The sequence below is a fragment of the Oncorhynchus mykiss genome, chromosome 16 (genome assembly GCF_013265735.2).
Source record: "Oncorhynchus mykiss isolate Arlee chromosome 16, USDA_OmykA_1.1, whole genome shotgun sequence".
NCBI classification, from domain to species: Eukaryota; Metazoa; Chordata; class Actinopteri; order Salmoniformes; family Salmonidae; genus Oncorhynchus; species Oncorhynchus mykiss.
In genome coordinates this window covers 18,447,916-18,467,218 of record NC_048580.1, presented here as the reverse complement: position 1 = coordinate 18,467,218, position 19,303 = coordinate 18,447,916, and the positions used below count along the sequence as shown (strand labels likewise).

Below are 19,303 nucleotides of genomic sequence, written 5' to 3'. Positions count from 1 at the left end.
CTACATTAGGGTTCTGAAGCTGACATCCTCTACCATTGCATATCGACTTCAATCATTTCTGTAAATCAGTGCTGTGATTTTCTCACTCCATCCTGCCAGCAATGGGTTGGGTCAACCCGTTCAGCACTGCACCTGTACTGCCACTGTAGCGCAAGTCCACCTCGCAAAGTTTGCATATCATCACCTTCTCATTTAACTTCTGTTAAATTTATTTTACCTTTATTTAACTAGGCAAGTCAGTTAAGAACAAATTAAGTTAAGAACAAATTCTTATTTTCAATGACGGCTTAGGAACAGTGGGTTAACTGCCTGTTCAGGGGCAGAACGACAGATTTGTACCTTGTCAGCTCGGGGGTTTGAACTTCCTTCCAGTTACTAGTCCAACGCTCTAACCACTAGGCTACCCTGCCGCCTATTGCCATACACGACTTCACTGCTGTTGCTTCCCTGTGTCTCTCACTCTACCATTTTTCTATTTGTTAATGACCATGACGTGCGGAGCGCTTTATATCCCAGGCAAATCATTTGAAAGACGCATATCTCCTCCTACTAAACACAAAAAGCATTGTTGCATTAGATGTTTGTTTAATTTTCCCTTTATGATGTTGATGAGCAGGGCCTGTGTTAGTTAGTGGTAACTGCACCATGATTTTACACTGAACAAAAATATAAACACGACATGTAAAGTGTTGGTCCCATGTTTCATGAGTTAAAATAAAAGATTCACAAAATTTTCCATACGCACAAAAACCTTATTTTTCTCAAATTGTGTGTGCAAATTTCTTTACATCCATGTTTGTGAGCATTTCTCCATTGACAAGATAATCCATCCACCTGACAGGTGTAGCATATCATGAAGCTGATTAAACAGCATGATCATTACACAGGTGGACCTTGTGCTGGGGACCATAAAAGGCCACTCTAAAATGGGAAGTTGTGTCACACAACGCCACAGATGTCAAGTTGAGGGAGCATGCAATTAGCATGCTGACCGGAGCTGTTGCCAGAGTATTTAATGTTGATTTCTCTACCATAAGTAGCCTTCAACATAATTTTAGAGAATTTAGCATTACGTCCAAACGGGCTCACAACCGCAGACCACATGTAACCACGGCAGCCCAGGACCACCATATCTGGCTTCTTCACCTGCGGGATTGCCTGTGACCTGACTGCAGGTTGGTGTCGTGACCAACTTCAGTGTGCAAATGCTCACCTTCAATGGACACTGGCACGCTGGAGAAGTGTGCTCTTTTTGGATGAATCCCGGTTTCAATTGTACCGGGCAAATTGCAGACAACGTGTTGACAACGCGTTGTGTGGGTGAGCGGTTTGCTTGTAAACAGAGTGCCCCATGGTGGCGGTGAGGTTGTGGTACAGATTTATTTAAATTGACTATTTTCCTTATATGAACTGAAACTCGTTAAAATTGTAGAAATTGTTGTGTTTATATTTGTGTTCTGTGTAATTTTGCAAAATAAAATGATTTTAAAAAGTTCTCAGTAAGGGATGATTAACTTTTAAAAAAAATCCCTATGTCATTTAATCGTTGTCACCCCTAGTGCGTTCTTACCCGAACGAAAAGCCTTGGATTAACGGTGACATCCGCACTATGCTAAAGGCTAGAGTTACCGCTTTTCAAGGATGGTACACAGATGCAGACAAGTAGTCCCGCTACGACCTTTGCTGAGTCATCAAACACACCTGCCTCTTTTTGCCACCGCTTCCTCTTTTGAGTCCAAATCAAATCAAATTTTATTTGTCACATACACATGGTTAGCAGATGTTAATGCGAGTGTAGCGAAATGCTTGTGCTTCTAGTTCCGACAATGCAGTAATAACAAGTAATCTAACTAACAATTCCAAAACTACTGTCTTGTACACAGTGTAAGGGGATAAAGAATATGTACATAAGGATATATGAATGAGTGATGGTACAGAGCAGCATAGGCAAGGTATAGTAGATGGTATCGGGTACAGTATGTACAAATGAGATGGGTATGTAAACAAAGTGGCATAGTATAGTATAAAGTGGCTAGTGATACATGTATTACATAAGGATACCGTCGATGATATAGAGTACAGTATATACGTATGCATATGAGATGAATAATGTAGGGTAAGTAACATTTATATAAGGTAGCATTGTTTAAAGTGGCTAGTGATATATTTACATCATTTCCCATCAATTCCCATTATTAAAGTGGCTGGAGTTGAGTCAGTGTCAGTGTGTTGGCAGCAGCCACTCAGTGTTAGTGGTGGCTGTTTAACAGTCTGATGGCCTTGAGATAGAAGCTGTTTTTCAGTCTCTCGGTCCCAGCTTTGATGCACCTGTACTGACCTCGCCTTCTGGATGATAGCGGGGTGAACAGGCAGTGGCTCGGGTGGTTGATGTCCTTGATGATCTTTATGGCCTTCCTGTGACATCGGGTGGTGTAGGTGTCCTGGAGGGCAGGTAGTTTGCCCCCGGTGATGCGTTGTGCAGACCTCACTACCCTCTGGAGAGCCTTACGGTTGAGGGCGGTGCAGTTGCCATACCAGGCGGTGATACAGCCCGCCAGGATGCTCTCGATTGTGCATCTGTAGAAGTTTGTGAGTGCTTTTGGTGACAAGCCGAATTTCTTCAGCCTCCTGAGGTTGAAGAGGCGCTGCTGCGCCTTCTTCACGATGCTGTCTGTGTGAGTGGACCAATTCAGTTTGTCTGTGATGTGTATGCCGAGGAACTTAAAACTTGCTACCCTCTCCACTACTGTTCCATCGATGTGGATAGGGGGGTGTTCCCTCTGCTGTTTCCTGAAGTCCACAATCATCTCCTTAGTTGTTGACGTTGAGTGTGAGGTTGTTTTCCTGACACCACACTCCGAGGGCCCTCACCTCCTCCCTGTAGGCCGTCTCATCGTTGTTGGTAATCAAGCCTACCACTGTTGTGTCGTCCGCAAACTTGATGATTGAGTTGGAGGCGTGCGTGGCCACGCAGTCGTGGGTGAACAGGGAGTACAGGAGAGGGCTCAGAACGCAACCTTGTGGGGCCCCAGTGTTGAGGATCAGCGGGGAGGAGATGTTGTTGCCTACCCTCACCACCTGGGGGCGGCCCGTCAGGAAGTCCAGTACCCAGTTGCACAGGGCGGGGTCGAGACCCAGGGTCTCGAGCTTGATGACGAGCTTGGAGGGTACTATGGTGTTGAATGCCGAGCTGTAGTCGATGAACAGCATTCTCACATAGGTATTCCTCTTGTCCAGATGGGTTAGGGCAGTGTGCAGTGTGGTTGAGATTGCATCGTCTGTGGACCTATTTGGGCGGTAAGCAAATTGGAGTGGGTCTAGGGTGTCAGGTAGGGTGGAGGTGATATGGTCCTTGACTAGTCTCTCAAAGCACTTCATGGGGCGGCAGGGTAGCCTAGTGGTTAGAGCGTTGGGCTAGTAACCGGAAGGTTGTGAGTTCAAACCCCCGAGCTGGCAAGGTACAAATCTGTCGTTCTGCCCCTGAACAGGCAGTTAACCCACTGTTCCCAGGCCGTCATTGAAAATAAGAATTTGTTCTTAACTGACTTGCCTGGTAAAATAAAAAATAAAATAAAAATGATGACGGATGTGAGTGCTACGGGGCGGTAGTCATTTAGCTCAGTTACCTTAGCTTGTCCGTAAACACACCGGCCAGCTGGTCTGCGCATGCTCTGAGGGCGCGGCTGGGGATGCCATCTGGGCCTGCAGCCCGAGGGTTAACACGTTTAAATGTCTTACTCACCTCGGCTGCAGTGAAGGAGAGACCGCATGTTTTCGTTGCAGGCCGTGTCAGTGGCACTGTATTGTCCTCAAAGCGGGCAAAAAAGTTATTTAGTCTGCCTGGGAGCAAGACATCCTGGTCCGTGACTGGGCTGGGTTTCTTCCTGTAGTCCGTGATTGACTGTAGACCCTGCCACATGCCTCTTGTGTCTGAGCCGTTGAATTGAGATTCTACTTTGTCTCTGTACTGGCGCTTAGCTTGTTTGATAGCCTTGCGGAGGGAATAGCTGCACTGTTTGTATTCGGTCATGTTACCAGACACCTTGCCCTGATTAAAAGCAGTGGTTCGCGCTTTCAGTTTCACACGAATGCTGCCATCAATCCACGGTTTCTGGTTAGGGAATGTTTTAATCGTTGCTATGGGAACGACATCTTCAACGCACGTTCTAATGAACTCGCACACCGAATCAGCGTATTCGTCAATGTTGTTATCTGACGCAATACGAAACATCTCCCAGTCCACGTGATGGAAGCAGTCTTGGAGTGTGGAGTCAGCTTGGTCGGACCAGCGTTGGACAGACCTCAGCGTGGGAGCCTCTTGTTTTAGTTTCTGTCTGTAGGCAGGGATCAACAAAATGGAGTCGTGGTCAGCTTTTCCGAAAGGGGGGCGGGGCAGGGCCTTATATGCGTCGCGGAAGTTAGAGTAACAATGGTCCAAGGTCTTTCCTCCCCTGGTTGCGCAATCGATATGCTGATAAAATTTGGGGAGTCTTGTTTTCAGATTAGCCTTGTTAAAATCCCCAGCTACAATGAATGCAGCCTCCGGATAAATTGTTTCCAGTTTGCAGAGAGTTAAATAAAGTTCGTTCAGAGCCATCGATGTGTCTGCTTGGGGGGGGATATATACGGCTGTGATTATAATCGAAGAGAATTCTCTTGGTAGATAATGCGGTCTACATTTGATTGTGAGGAATTCTAAATCAGGTGAACAGAAGGATTTGAGTTCCTGTATGTTTCTTTCATTGCACCATGTCACGTTAGTCATAAGGCATACGCCCCCGCCCCTCTTTTTACCAGAAAGATGTTTTTTCCTGTCTGCGCGATGCGTGGAGAAACCTGTTGGCTGCACCGCTTCGGATAGCGTCTCTCCAGTAAGCCACGTTTCCGTGAAGCAAAGAACGTTACAGTCTCTGATGTCCCTCTGGAATGCTACCCTTGCTCGGATTTCATCAACCTTGTTGTCAAGAGACTGGACATTGGCAAGAAGAATGCTAGGGAGTGGTGCGCGCTGTGCCCGTCTCCGGAGTCTGACCAGAAGACCGCCTCGTTTCCCTCTCTTTCGGAGTCGTTTTTTTGGGTCGCTGCATAGGATCCACTCCGTTGTCCTGTTTGTAAGGCAGAACACAGGATCCGCGTCGCGAAAAACATATTCTTGGTCGTACTGATGGTGAGTTGATGCTGATCTTATATTCAGTAGTTCTTCTCGACTGTATGTAATGAAACCTAAGATGACCTGGGGTACTAATGTAAGAAATAACACGTAAAAAAACAAAAAACTGCATAGTTTCCTAGGAACGCGAAGCGAGGCGGCCATCTCTGTCGGCGCCGGAAGTAGGGATTAGGGCCTAGTCCGGAGTAAACAGATTGTCTAGAGCTGTCAACTCAAGTAGAAATGTAATCCAAATTGAGGTTAATAACGGCTGTTTTGATGTCCAGAATCTGTTTCGGTCGTAGGAAAAGATGGCGGAGACATGTAAAAACCAAAAGTTAAAATCAGCATAAAAAAAAGAAACACTAAATAGGAGAATTGGTCAGGAGCCTGTAAGACGGATGACATCCACTGCTGTTGTGCAGTGGATCAATAACTTATGTTGCTTGGGTGTCCACATCATTGAGGACTTAACATGGTCCACACTCACGATGCGGGCACAACAGCGCCTCTTCTCCCTCAGGCTGAATAGGTTTAAATATGCTATTGGTACTCCTTGTATATAGCTGATGTTCTTGTGGGTTTTATTTTATTTTATTAGACCTTCCACAACGATGCAAAGTTACATGTAACGTGAGCTTTTGAGTGAAAACCTCCTTCCATCAGCAAATAAATTCATAAAAAATCCTACAATGTGATTTTCTAGATTTTTTTCCCCCTAATTTTGTCTGTCATAGTTGAAGTGTACCTATGATGAAAATTACAGGCCTCTCGTCTTTTTAAGTGGGAGAACTTGCACAATTGGTGGCTGACTTAATACTTTTTTGCCCCACTGTATATAGCTGACATTCTTGTGTGTTTTTCTTTACCTTAACTTTGCATTCATTCTTTCCTTTACACGGATCAGTCGTCCTGGTCCCTTTGCAGAAAAACAGCCCCAAAGCATGATGTTTCCACCCCATGCTTCACAGTAGGTATGGTGTTCTTTGGATGCAATTCAGCATTCTTTGTCCTCCAAACACGACGAGTTGAGTTTTTACCAAAAAGTTATATTTTGTTTTCATCGGACCATATGACATATATCATCCAAATGCTCTCTAGCAAACTTCAGACGGGCCTGGACATGTACTGGCTTAAGCAGGGGGACACGTCTGGCACTGCAGGATTTGAGTCCCTGGCAGCGTAGTGTGTTACTGATGGTAGGCTTTGTTACTTTAATATGTGGTAATTGAGGTAAGTAGGCAGGCAGGGGTAAAGTGTCTAGGCATCAGGTTACATAATAATAGAAGTAAAAAAGTAGCGACTGCGTGCATGTGAGTACGTGGATAGAGCTTGCCAGGCGGTCGTAGAGAGAACAGTCCATGGCTTGGGTGGCTGAAGTCTGGCAATTCCTTGTAAGAGAGCTTGTAAAGTAAACATTTCACCGGTTGTATTCGACACATTTAAAAAAAAATTCTGCATTATGTCCTTCTGATGACTGAATCAAGCACATAAGCTAATGTCAGGAAGGGACAAGGACAGTACAGATTAAGAACTTGAACTGCAGGATTCCATTGTGTTTACAGAGAACAAGGTCAACACTAGATTGTCAAGCAATTTGAATAAAGCCGTCCAATGTTAAAAGGTAGACTCAGCGAAATAACCTTGCCACGAGCAGCAGCGCAGATATTGAGATGAGCGAGATGTAAGACTTCGCTCTCACAGTCACACAGTATCTGCGCATGTGCACAGGTTCGCTTCATGCTGTTACAGCGTGGTAGCCAGTGCACCAAAACAGCGGAGAAGTTGAGACTCGCACTTCAACGCTCTTAGTTTTTGCGGAAATTTACCCACTGCGGTTTACTTTCTGCATCGACATGTCGCCGAGTCTACTTTTAAGCATCCAGTTTCTCCAGCGCAAAATGTTGTTATGGGTTCGAGAATAAGTCTACATCAAAATAGCTTGATGCTGGTTTAGCTATTCATCACCATGAGTCAAACATCATAGCGAGAGCAAAGTGAACTGCAGAGATTAACAAAAGGCACATGATCGTTGTAGAATTCATAACAAACATGTTTATCTCGGCATAGGCAAGATGCAGTAGATGGTATCGAGTACAGTATATACATATGAGATGAGTATGTAAACAAAGTGGCATAGTTTAAAGTGGCTAGTGATACATGTATTACATAAAGATGCAGTAGATGATATAGAGTACAGTATATACATATACATATGAGATAAATAATGTAGGGTATGTAAACATTATATTAAGTAGCATTGTTTCAAGTGGCTAGTGATATATTTTACATCAATTCCCATCAATTCCCATTATTAAAGTGGCTGGAGTTGAGTCAGTGTGTTGGCAGCAGCCACTCAATGTTCTGTAAACCATATTCAGTTAATCAAGTATATTCATAGTGTAATTTGTCTAGTTGATCATACAGTGTTTTTTAGTATTTAGAAATATAACTTTGATGTAGTGGGAAACGTCATGTGAATTGAAAATAATTTGGCCTTGAGCTGGGCCTCTAGTGCCGAAATGATAAGCAGCCAGCAGCAAATCACATTTGTGCATTGCGTGAAGAGGATAATGGACAGCTATGGAAAATGACCAGTTATTTTGTGGGAGTCATGTGCTGGCTGGAAAGTATATATAGAACTTTCTGTAACATTCATATTTTAGTGCATTTTCTTATGACACTTCTGGTTTATAAACGTTTGAAAGTCAGAGGTTTTGTCTCTGGTTCTGTTAAAAGGAAAATGATTAGGAAGAGAGTACAAGATTTATCCTTCATTCAACTCCAGCATTCTAACCCACAGGCCATCCACTTTAGTGACATGTAGGTTAATTTGGTGATAGGAGTAGTAATTTGTTTTTCCTGGTCCTGACTCATCTATGATAAATGAGTAAAGCACAATTGTAAAGAAATGTCAAACTAGCCCTTCCTGATTACTTTGGATCTACAGCTCTAATAAGGACTTACGCACTCATTGAGACAACTGCTTCTTTGTCAAGTTTAGACAGTGAATGGACACTCACATGTAGGAATATCTTGAAATCTACGTACGAATTCCAAGACCCGTCATTCTGAACCCGAGGATCTTGGACCCGAACAGCAACAAACTCCTGCAGAGACAAACAAAAGACTGCTTTCACTAACAGAGGCAGCTGCAGGCAGTTTGTGTTGCTAAATTGGTGAATCAACAGCTTGCAAAGCTAGGAGGAAGTGATACAACATGGTGTTGTACAACATGATGGTTCCATGTCATGGGGACAATCTCAATTGAGCATCCTCGGGTCCTCTCCTCGCCTCCTTCTCAAAACCCATTGGAGGATTAGGTCAGAGGGGCGGGACATTTAGATTTCTCATCAATGGATTTAGATAAGGAGGCGAGGAGAGGACGTGAGGAGTATGCAATTGAGATCCTCCCATGATTGCGCGACACAACTGTGTATCCTTTTTTCACCCAACAGTTTTGTTTACCAGAGCATACAGTGGAGAAAAGTGTCAGAGTAAATGGGGAGAGAATGAGGGTAACTTACATCTTCTTCGTGATTCTTAATCATCATTCAGAGTATCTGTTAATCCCTTGAAGAACAATCTGTGTAAAAAAATAAATTTAAAAAAAGTATGTTTTTAGTTCCACCTCTAAAAAAACAATATATCGGCAGATATATCGGCGACTTTGCTGCCTCCGTAAAAGAGGTATTGGAATCGGAAGCAAAAATCTAATTTCGGTCGGGCTCTAATTTACATATTTTCGTGATTCTTAATAATCGTTCCGTAGGCTACGCTGTACATGATACATCTGCCAAAGAGTCAGAGTCAGCAAAGGTGGAAACTGCCAATGCTTCTCTTCCACAGGTGGCACCTCTCAAGTCTCACTAAAGCACTCAGTCACATGAGGACAACGGTTCAGGGCCGCAATAATCTTTGTGAAAAAGGTACGCATCGAGATCTCAAATGCAGTTAGTATTTTGCTTCTCTTTGCTGTTAGCCATGGGAACAGAAGATTGGGGAGGAATTCCTTCACTTGCCATTTGCCCTCAAGATAACCCCCCTCCTCGTCTTGATAGCACAGAGACGCAATAGGTTTAACTCCACCACCAACCACTTCTGTGTAAAAAAAAAAAAAGTATTTGACTGTAGGCACATTGTAAAAATAAATGTTGATACAATTCAAAAGTCACTGACACTAACGTTTGTTTACCCACACTTCCTAGCTAGACTAACAAACTGATTAATCATGTTTTGGAATGACAACTTGGGCTAGGCTAGCTGGTAACGTTCATATGAAGTCAGTACATTTGTAACGTCTTCTTAAAAATGTGTTTTGAAAGAGCCACAAATAATTAGCTAGCTAACAGTAGCTATTCAGAGTTGAGCGCTTCGACCGATAGTTTGAAACACCAATTCTACAAGTGTCGAATTACAATCAATACAAAGATCTGCGGAACTCGGCGCAGTTTCGACGAAATTGTAATTCACTAAAATCATGCCTTGGCATCAATTGAGACGCAATTTCCGTTTCCGGGCAAACTCAAACCCTTTAAATAAATAAATAAACAGTCGCCATTTTCCCTTCATGATAAATGTTACAGCACCGACATTTTTGACTTTATTAGCTAAAATATTATGGACAGGAGGAAATCATACACATTTAGTAGAAAATGTTGTGTTAAAATCGAACATGTTCTAACGGGAGCGGACATATACCGCGTTGGTACACTCACTGAGCAGATCGGCCGACTAGCTAATCTCTAAATCATCTGAGACACCTACATGAGATAACTTTGGTTACGTTGGGAAATCCACACAATGTAGAATCGATGCACGTGTACAAAGAATTTTTGAGATCGGAGACGAAGGGGGCGGACACGATATTTAGCTTACACAAGCTCATATTTGATTGATAATAAACTAAACACATTTATAAGAAATTATAACCCATATTATTTTGCTAATAATATAAACATTTGAAAACAGACACTGTTTTTCCTCTTGAAATACTCGTTTTGAGGTGAGTTGCATTCTATCCTTGCTAGTCTTCGCTACCTGCACGTTTGTGTTGGGAAATAATGTAATTATAGCTAGCTACAGCGAGTATCTTGCCAACTACAGAACGATAAGAATGCATTTCTATATACATTGCGCTTTGTTGGATTAACTAGCTAGCTAACACATTCAGAATGTGCATGCTAGCGATGCTTTTGTTTTCTATTGAAACCAATATGGAGGAAAGTGGCGTGTGTAACTAGTACTCGAGAGCTCGTCTGAATCGGGGATGAACCGTGGCTCTGTAAATAACAGGGAACACTAGCTAGACCGCTAGCTCAGTTTTCAAACGATATTAAACCATGTTTTGGCTAACTGATTATTTGTACTCCGGTCAAGCATGATGCCGTATCACCACAGAGTTTCTAAACGATTTTTGGTTCACCTCGTATTGTAGCCAGTGTTGCCAACAATTATTCAGTTGGGGCGGTAGGTAGCCTAGTGGTTAGAGCGTTGGTCCAGTAACCGAAAGGTTGTAGATCGAATCCCCGATCCGACAAGGTTAAAATCTGTCGTTTTGCCACTGTTCATAGGCCGTCATTGTAAATATGAATTTGTTCTTGTTCTCTTTAACTTGTCTAGTTAAATAAAAAATAAATCAACTATTTTTCAGTAAGAATCTATATTGGCTCCTTGCCTTGTCGCTAGAGGACCGTTTCCACGACAACGTCACAGCACCAATTTGCCTTGCTGCGGCACAGCTGATTTTTTTCCCCGTGTAGCGTTTTTGTCCCCTTTCCCGCCGCACACCTCCTCCGCTTGTGATTCTCTGCCTGTGTGTGCGCGCCGTTACTGTGATTTCTGTTCCACAGACAACTTCTCCCACTCTCGTTTGCGGCATAATTGTTTGGGAAAATTCGCTAAAGCTATCAAAACTCCCCCAAGGCTATCTGAAAGGTAGCTGAATTTTGTCGCTCGACTCTTTTACCAATATAAGTCGCCGAAGGTATCTGAAAACTCACCAAAATATAGCGACTAAGTCGCTAAATAAGCCCCTAGAAGGGTTTTGACTAAATTGAATACAGCTTTTGCCAGATTTGACTTTTCGTAATAGGTTAGGTGAACGTATGCAGCAAGTTATAATAATTAACGTAGCAGGTTAGGATAATTAAGTTAGGGTTAGTTAAAATACCCAAAAAGCTGTATGCCTTCTAGTTAAGGACCCCCTAGTGAGCGTAGTTTTTCCTCATGTAGTAAAATGACAAACAACGTAAAGGGAATAATAGCGCCATCACCGGTTGTCTACTCGTATTGTAAGTGGTTACTTGCCCTCCAGTTGTTGCACAGATTGAAGGAAGTGTTTATACTCCATCTCCTGCATGATGGCCCCAGTAATTTTGCGAGCTACCGCAACATCTGTGGTCAATTGAGCCCCCCCCAAAAAAAAATTTGTAGCTGCCGGAGGCCACCCCTGTCCATATTCTTGTGCTTCTCTCCAGCACTGTACTCATTTGCTATTAGAAATGTGCATACGGGTACTCTTGATGCACATCCATTTTCAGTATCTACAAAAAGAAACAACTTACTGTGACATTTAGGCATAGTAAACCTGTAAATACCATTCACTCCCCAAAGTTCTCACAATTTTTTTGCCCAACTACATCAAGGGCCCATGTTAGAGCCCTGTAAAAAATGGTATAGACATGTAGACATTCATGAATCGCTTTCTCTCCAATGCTATTTTTTTTAAAATCCTGTCTACCTTGTTGATTCCTGACCCCCATCGCCCTTACTCTTGACGTTGACCAGGAACCAACTGCTGGTCCCACGGTCTACCTGATGAGTATGAGCGAGTCTACAGAACCTTCTAATGATGCTCCCACTCTCACTGAAGGTCTTATAACATTTTTCAAATATACAAGCCATTTCTCTGTTTTGTCTGTGTAAGGGGTAAAGGGAGTAGATGGTTTTGCAAAAGTCAAGCTGCTATTTCTACTAACAAATCTTCTTCTGCAGCAGTGGGTAAACATAGGCGTTTATCATTTATGTGTGGCACTCCGTGATGTTGTGAGTTTCCCATCTACCTCTGTGTTTCACTGAATTACAGTATATAATTTCAAAAGGTGACGCTACCTCTCACAAGACGCCATAGAGCTTAGCATCTTTAGGCTTTAAAGGGGCAATCTGCAGTTGCTACATACATTTTTGGACTTATAAAGGAATGCTATACAGTCATGACTGAAGTTATTGGCACCCTTGGTAAACATGAGCAAAAAATACTATCAAATAAATAATACAAATACTGAGCTATATTGTATGCAACAAAAAAAGGGAACATTTTATACTAGTACAATTATTCAGAAATTGATTTAACAAGTAATTTAAAAAAAAAAGGGTTATTTTCTGGTGTGTGCCTGGCCAAAGAGCTCTATTTTCAAAAGGCTCAGTGCTGTTATACTCGCAATGGGAGGATGCCAGAGTATTGAAAACGGGTGGTAATAACATTGACGTATCTTTTTAGATTTGTTTTATTACTTGTCAAACAAAATCTCCTCTGAGCAAGTGTATTATTATAAAATAATTGAGCATACAATATAGCTCAGTATTTGTATTATTTATTTTAGTCTTTTTTGCACATCTTTATCAAGGGTGTCAATAATTTAGGTGATGATCCTACTGTATACCCGTTGATTCTTAAAGAAAATAACTTATAAATGCCTCATTAACTTAAACTGTCTTACCACCTCAGAACCCAAAATATAAGCTTGTTTTACTCCAATGTTTGTAAACATTGTAAATGTTATTAAACACATCAACATGCTTAACTATACTTTTCATATCTTGGTTGGTCAGTCCTTGTAGTATATGTATTTGAGAGTGGTTACATTTCTCCAGGCCCATCCCTTAGCTTTTTTTTTTACCAAAACAGGCGGGGAATTCGCTTTGTTATTGTTTCAACTGCGGATTACCCCTTTAGTGAAAAGTTCAGTATAAGTGTCACCTCAACAGAGTGGCCGTTTTCTGGAGCCGTGATTTGCTGCTCCTGCACCCACAGCCCACATTACCCCTGCATCTGCAGACAACATTTCCCCTGCACCTGCAGACAACATTTCCCCTGCACCTGCAGACATCAATCCCCCTGCACCTGCAGACATCAATCCCCCTGCACCTGCAGACATCAATCCCCCTGCACCTGCAGACATCAATCCCTCTGCACCTGCAGACATCATTCCCCCTGCACCCACAGCCCCCACCCAGTCTCAGGTGACGATGACAACGCCGGCTGAGAAGAAGGCAGAGGATGTGGTGCCCGTGGAGGAAGAGGAGGAGGAAGAAGAATATGTGGTGGAAAAGGTCTTGAATCGAAGAGTAGTGAAAGGAAGAGTGGAGTACCTTCTCAAGTGGAAAGGCTTTTCGGAGTGAGTTTCCACAATATCCCTAGTGTGTGGATTGCTTATACTGACCAATCAAAACACCACTTTCCCTCCAATGCCGTTTTCGGGCTTGATTAACACCTGCCTGTATGTTTATTCAGTGACGACAACACATGGGAACCAGAGGATAATTTGGATTGCCCCGACCTGATTGCACAGTTTCTGCAGAAACAGAAATCGGCCCATGAGTCTGTGGGTAAGAGGAAGTCTGCAGAGACCAGTGTGGAAGGAGAGGAAAGTCGACCCAAGAAGAGAAAAGATGACGTAAGTCCTAAAGACCGACGCATGTACACAGATGCAATCATTTGTCTTTGCTCTGTCACATTGATTGACTGCGATTCACTGTGTTTTAGCCAGAGAAACTAAGGGGCTTCGCTCGAGGTTTGGATCCAGAAAGGATTATTGGTGCCACTGACTCCACTGGAGAACTCATGTTCCTCATGAAATGGTTTGTTTAGCCTTTAATCGCCCTATTCATTTGAATTTATTTGAACCTTTATTTATACTGCTTACTAGATCTAATCATGGAGCAGTAGCATGTTAACTCCTGTTGTGCATACTGTCTACCTGTCAATTCCCAAACAGTGTAGATCAGCATACATTTCAAGCTAGTCCATGCTGGTCTGATGCTGGTCAAACTGGTCTGACCAGCATGGACTAGCTCAGGAATAGGCAACTAGATTAAGCCGTTGGTCGATTTTTGTAGGAGGGCCGAACCTAATCATTTGTAAACTGCAAATTGACCACAACTGAGCCCATAAAGAGATTGTTATTTTCAAATCCAATCATTCATACCTTGATTACATTGAGACACAATAATCTATTTTTTCTTTTCTCGTGGGAATACTTGGGAACAGATTTCTTAAATGAAACACATTTTTAGCCAAATTCCTGGTGATTTTAGTAATTTCTGACTAAACCAAAAACCCTTAACGTTTACCGTAACCATTTTAAATTTCAACTTCAATGGGGTGACTTTCCAAGGATCCCGTATAGCAATGACCCTTTTAGAATTTAAAAGCTCAGCAAAGTTCAAATTGGAATACAATGTCAGATATCTTGTTTATTTATAGAACAGATTAATGTGATATCACCGTGCAGACTTCATCTAACAGCAGAACCAAATGACCTGGATAACAGTTGCGATTACATTAAAAGTAAAAAATGTAAGTGATCAATGCTTTTCAAGATTCTCCACTGATTATTACAGTAATTGTGAAGATCTCCACAGACCTGCTATTACCTATGCATGCTATCTTCAACATTCATGCTTTATATGATTACATAGGAAGAAATGTACAGTGCATTTGGAAAGTATTAAGACCCTTGACTTTTTCCTTATTTTGTTACATTACAGCTTTTTCTAAAATAGATTTGTTTTTAATTCCCACATCAATCTACACACCATATCCCATAATGACGAAGCAAAAATAGACTTAGACATTTAAAACATGGAAATATCACATTTACATAAGTATTCAGACCCTTTACTCAATACTTTGTTGAAGCACCTTTGGCAGCGATTACACCCTCGAGTCTTCTTGGGTATGACGTTACAAGCTTGGCACACTTGTATTTGGGGAGTTTCTCCCATTCTCTGCAGGTTGGATGGGGAGCGTTGCTACACGGCTATTTTCAGGCCTCTCCAGAGATGTTTGATTGGGTTCAAGTCCAGGCTCTGGCTGGGCCACTCAAGGACATTCAGAGACTTGTCCCGAAGCCACTCCTGCCTTGTCTTGGCTGTGTGCTTATGGTCGTTGTCCTGTTAGAAGGTGAACCTTCGCCCCAGTCTGAGGTCCTGAGTGCTCTGGAGCAGGTTTTCATCAAGGATCTCTCAGTTCTTTACTCTGTTCATCTTTCCCTCGATCCTGACTAGTCTCCCAGTCCCTGCCGCTGAAAAACATCCTACAGCATGATGCTGCCACCACCATGCTTCACCGTAGGGATGGTGCCAGGGTTCCTTCAGACGTGACGCTTTGCATTCCGGCCAAAGAGTTCAATCTTGGTTTCATCAGACCAGATAATCTTGTTTCTCATGGTCTGAGAGACCTTTAGGTGACTTTGGGCAAACTCCAAGTGGGCTGTCATGTTCATTTTACTGAGGAGTGGCTTCTGTCTGGCCACTCTACCATAAATGCCTGATTGGTGGAGTGCTGCAGACATGGTTGTCCTTCTGGGACATTCTCCCAACTCCACAGAGGAACTCTAGAGCTCTGTCAGTGACCATCAGGTTCTTGGTCACTTCCCTGACCAAGGCCCTTCTCCGATTGCTCTGTTTGGTCGGGCGGCCAGATCTAGGAAGAGTCTTGGTGGTTCCAAACTTCTTCTATTTGAGAATTATGGAGGCCACTGTGTTCTTGGGGACCTTCAATGCTGCAGAAAGGTTTTGGTCCCCCAGATCTGTGCCTTGACACAATCCTGTCTTAGCGCTCTACGGACAATTCCTTCAACATCATGGCTTGGTTTTTGCTCTGACATGCACTGTCAACTGAGTGACCTTATAAATAGACAGGTGTATACCTTTCCAAATCATGTCCAATCAGTTGAATTTACCACAGGTGGACTCCAATCAAGTTGTAGAAACATACCACAACAGTGGTAGGCCTGATCACAGACAACGGCGAGACAGTCTATAGGGAGGTCAGAGACCTGGTCGTGTGGTGCCAGAATAACAACCTATTCCTCAACATAGCCAAGACTAAGGAGATGATTGTGTACTACAGGAAAAGGAGCACCGAGCACTTCCCCATTCTCATCAACGGGGCTGTAGTGGAGCAGGTTCAGAGCTTCAAGTTCCTCGGTGTCCACATCAACAACAAACTAGAATGGTCCACCACACCAAGACAGTCGTGAAGAGGGCACGACAAAGCGTATTTCCCCTCAGGAATCTAAAAATATTTGGCATGGGTCCTGAGATCCTCAAAAGGTTCTACAGCTGCAACATTGAGAGCATCCTGACTGGTTGCATCACTGCCTGGTACGGCAATTGCTCGCAAGGCACTACAGAGGGTAGTGCGTACGGCCCAGTACATCACTGGGGCTAAGCTGCCTGCCATCCAGGACCTCTACAACAGGCGGTGTCAGAGGAAGGCCCTAAAAATTGTCAAAGACCCCAGTCATAGACTGTTCTCTTTGCTACCGCATGGCAAGCGGTACCGGAGTGCCAAGTCTAGGCCAAAAAGGCTTCTCAACAGTTTTTACCCCCAAGCCATAAGACTCCTGAACAGGTAATCAAATGGTTACCCAGACTATTTGAATTGTGTGCCCCCCCCCAAACCCTCTTTTTACGCTGCTGCTACTCTCTGTTTATCATATATGCATAGTCACTTTAACTATACATTCATGTACATACTACCTCAATTGGGCCGACCGACCAGTGCTCCCGCACATTGGCTAACCGGGCTATCTGCATTGTGTCCCGCCACCCGCCAACCCCTTTTTTACGCTACTGCTACTCTCTGTTCATCATATATGCATAGTCACTTTAACCATATCTACATGTACATACTACCTCAATCAGCCTGACTAAGCGGTGTCTGTATGTATCCTCGCTACTTCTATAGCCTCGCTACTGTATATAGCCTGTCTTTTTACTGTTTTATTTCTTTACTTACCTATTGTTCACCTAACACCTTTTTTTTCTGCACTATTGGTTAGAGCCTGTAAGTAAGCATTCCACTGTAAGGTTGTATTCAGCACACGTGACAAATAAACTTTGATTTGATCTCAAGGATACTCAATTTTGAGTCTCATCGCAAAGGGTCTGAATACCTATGTAAAGGTATTTCTGTTTATTTGTAAAGAAAAAAAGTGCAAAACTTTTTTTTTTATTGAATCCATTTTAGAACAAGGCTGTAACGTAACAAAATGTAGAAAAAGTCAAGGGGTCTGAATACTTTACGAATGCACTGTATAATTACAGTAATCTCATTGTGACCATGACTATTTACTGTATTACAAAAATGTATATTGATTTGTTTGGTTGACAACACAGTCAAATATCAACATTTAGAGGAGATTTATCTACAGCTTGGATAGGTCCGTCTGAGCCGCAGGCTTAATCCCAGTCTTTAACTTTTTTAGTCGGAGACATGAATCCAATATATAATTTAACTTGTCGACAAGTTAATAGGCTGTTTATTGTATTTCAATAATAATAATTGACATGTTGGATTCACGTCTCCATCTCAACCAAAAATCAAAGTCATAGAATTAAATCAAACTTTAAAAGCACTTTAAATAACGTTTGATTTGATTTAGTCCTTGTATTTTCCATGTAGATTCCACATCGCAATAAATTGTCAAATTACATTGAAACAACATTAGTTCGACCAGCTGGTGCCCAGTATCAAAGTGTCCAAAACCCAACGAAGGCTGGTCACCAGCATGTGCTGGTCTATGCTGTTTTTTTTCAGCAGGGTATGCATCAATGAAAACTACAATAATCCATTGCTTTCATCTCCCCATTCCCTGTATCCTGACCTACAGATGCGGTCAAATATATTTTACATTTTGAAATTTAACCTTTATTTAACAAAGCAAGTCAGTTAAGAAATTCTTATTTACAATGACGACCTACCCCGGCCAAACCCAGACGACGCTGGGCCAATTGTGCGATGCCCTATGGGACTCCCAATCATGGCTGGATGTGATATTGTTACCCTTGCACTTTGCAATGGAACTTTTTACTTGCAATTTAACACATGCAAGCTAAATTAACGAGAATCATTGCCTCCAACCTAGTTGGAATAATTTAGTCCAGGACATTTGAAGTGAAATCTAAATTTAATTAAAAAAATGTCTTGGTCCTGTGCGGTTGTAAATCAAACAAATACATGTGTAAACAACTTTTTTCAACTTATTTTTAGAACAAACTGAATCATACAATGGTGCCAATATATTTGACCGCATCTGTATGCTTCATGGTGTCACTACAATCCCTGAAGTAGCCACAACCCTCCACTTAAGTACTCATCCAACTCATAGTTCTTTCCACACGGCCTGTTCTTGTAGGAAAAACTCTGATGAAGCAGACCTGGTACCCGCTAAGGAGGCAAACGTGAAGTGTCCACAGGTGGTCATATCCTTCTACGAGGAGCGGCTTACGTGGCACTCTTACCCCACCGAGGAGAAGGAGGACGACAAGAACTAGCCGTTTGGTGTCAAGCTGGTTCTGAAGACTATAGAGGTAGTGCAAGGGCATATGGGTTCTAGGCAGAGGGTCTGAAAAAGCAAGATAGCATTTGGACTCCCTTTTGGCTTAATATCACCCATCAGGTTAAACTCTTATCTGGATATGATCAGTCAATACAGGCTATGGGTTATCTTGAGGAAACACAACCCTGGAAGAAATATATAATGCAGTGTTAATTTTTAAAGATTCACTTCAGTGATGGTTTATTTGGATACTAAAAGATCATTTTCACACTGCACCCTTGATTAAGAGGTCCAGACCTTTTTGCTATGACATTACTGTATAGGCTGGTGGAGATGTTATCATTCATAGTGTTGTGAACAAGAGAACAGTGCCATTTTGTCTTTTAACGTAAATGTTTTGTAGCGTTTAGTGCAAAACGATGTTAATCTGTGCTCATTTTGTGACGGTTTTATTCGTGTATTAAGGTGACTTGTTGAAAACCATATCTTTTTACTTTGCTCATTCATCCATATTATCATTCTAACATTTTCATAAACAGAACTTGCTTGTCTGTTTTTGGAGAATAAACAACTTTTTGTTACA

At 42.4% G+C, this 19,303-nt stretch overlaps 2 protein-coding genes across 7 annotated transcripts in view; one reads left to right on the top strand and one right to left on the bottom strand.

Annotated features, from left to right (window-relative positions):
* The window catches only part of LOC110491501, a 22,052-nt gene extending 10,109 nt beyond the window's left edge, over positions 1-11,943 (bottom strand). The window contains exons 1-4 of one of the 4 annotated variants that reach the window (XM_021564989.2): positions 9,335-9,617; positions 9,172-9,250; positions 8,677-8,735; positions 8,173-8,259 (exon numbers count right to left, since the gene is read on the bottom strand). In XM_021564989.2, the coding sequence (XP_021420664.1) occupies positions 8,173-8,259; positions 8,677-8,703 (114 nt within the window). In that variant the 5' untranslated portion in view covers positions 8,704-8,735; positions 9,172-9,250; positions 9,335-9,617. Of the gene's footprint in view, positions 1-8,172; positions 8,260-8,676; positions 8,736-9,171; positions 9,251-9,334; positions 9,618-10,574 lie in introns of those variants that run through there. The other 3 variants (XM_021564990.2, XM_021564992.2, XM_021564993.2) reach the window with 3 other exon arrangements.
* Positions 9,698-19,303, top strand: cbx1b (chromobox homolog 1b (HP1 beta homolog Drosophila)). 3 transcript variants are annotated; one of them, XM_036946374.1, is made up of 6 exons: positions 9,698-10,154; positions 11,939-12,023; positions 13,257-13,548; positions 13,665-13,827; positions 13,917-14,011; positions 18,577-19,303. In XM_036946374.1, exons 2-6 carry the CDS (start codon positions 11,969-11,971, stop codon positions 18,713-18,715), a joined length of 744 nt encoding a protein of 247 aa, XP_036802269.1. In that variant the 5' UTR covers positions 9,698-10,154; positions 11,939-11,968; the 3' UTR covers positions 18,716-19,303. The 3 variants fall into 3 exon arrangements, with proteins under 3 accessions (XP_036802269.1, XP_021420675.1, XP_021420677.1); XM_021565000.2 differs by having other exon boundaries at positions 9,699-10,154; positions 13,185-13,548; XM_021565002.2 differs by having other exon boundaries at positions 9,700-10,154; positions 13,377-13,548.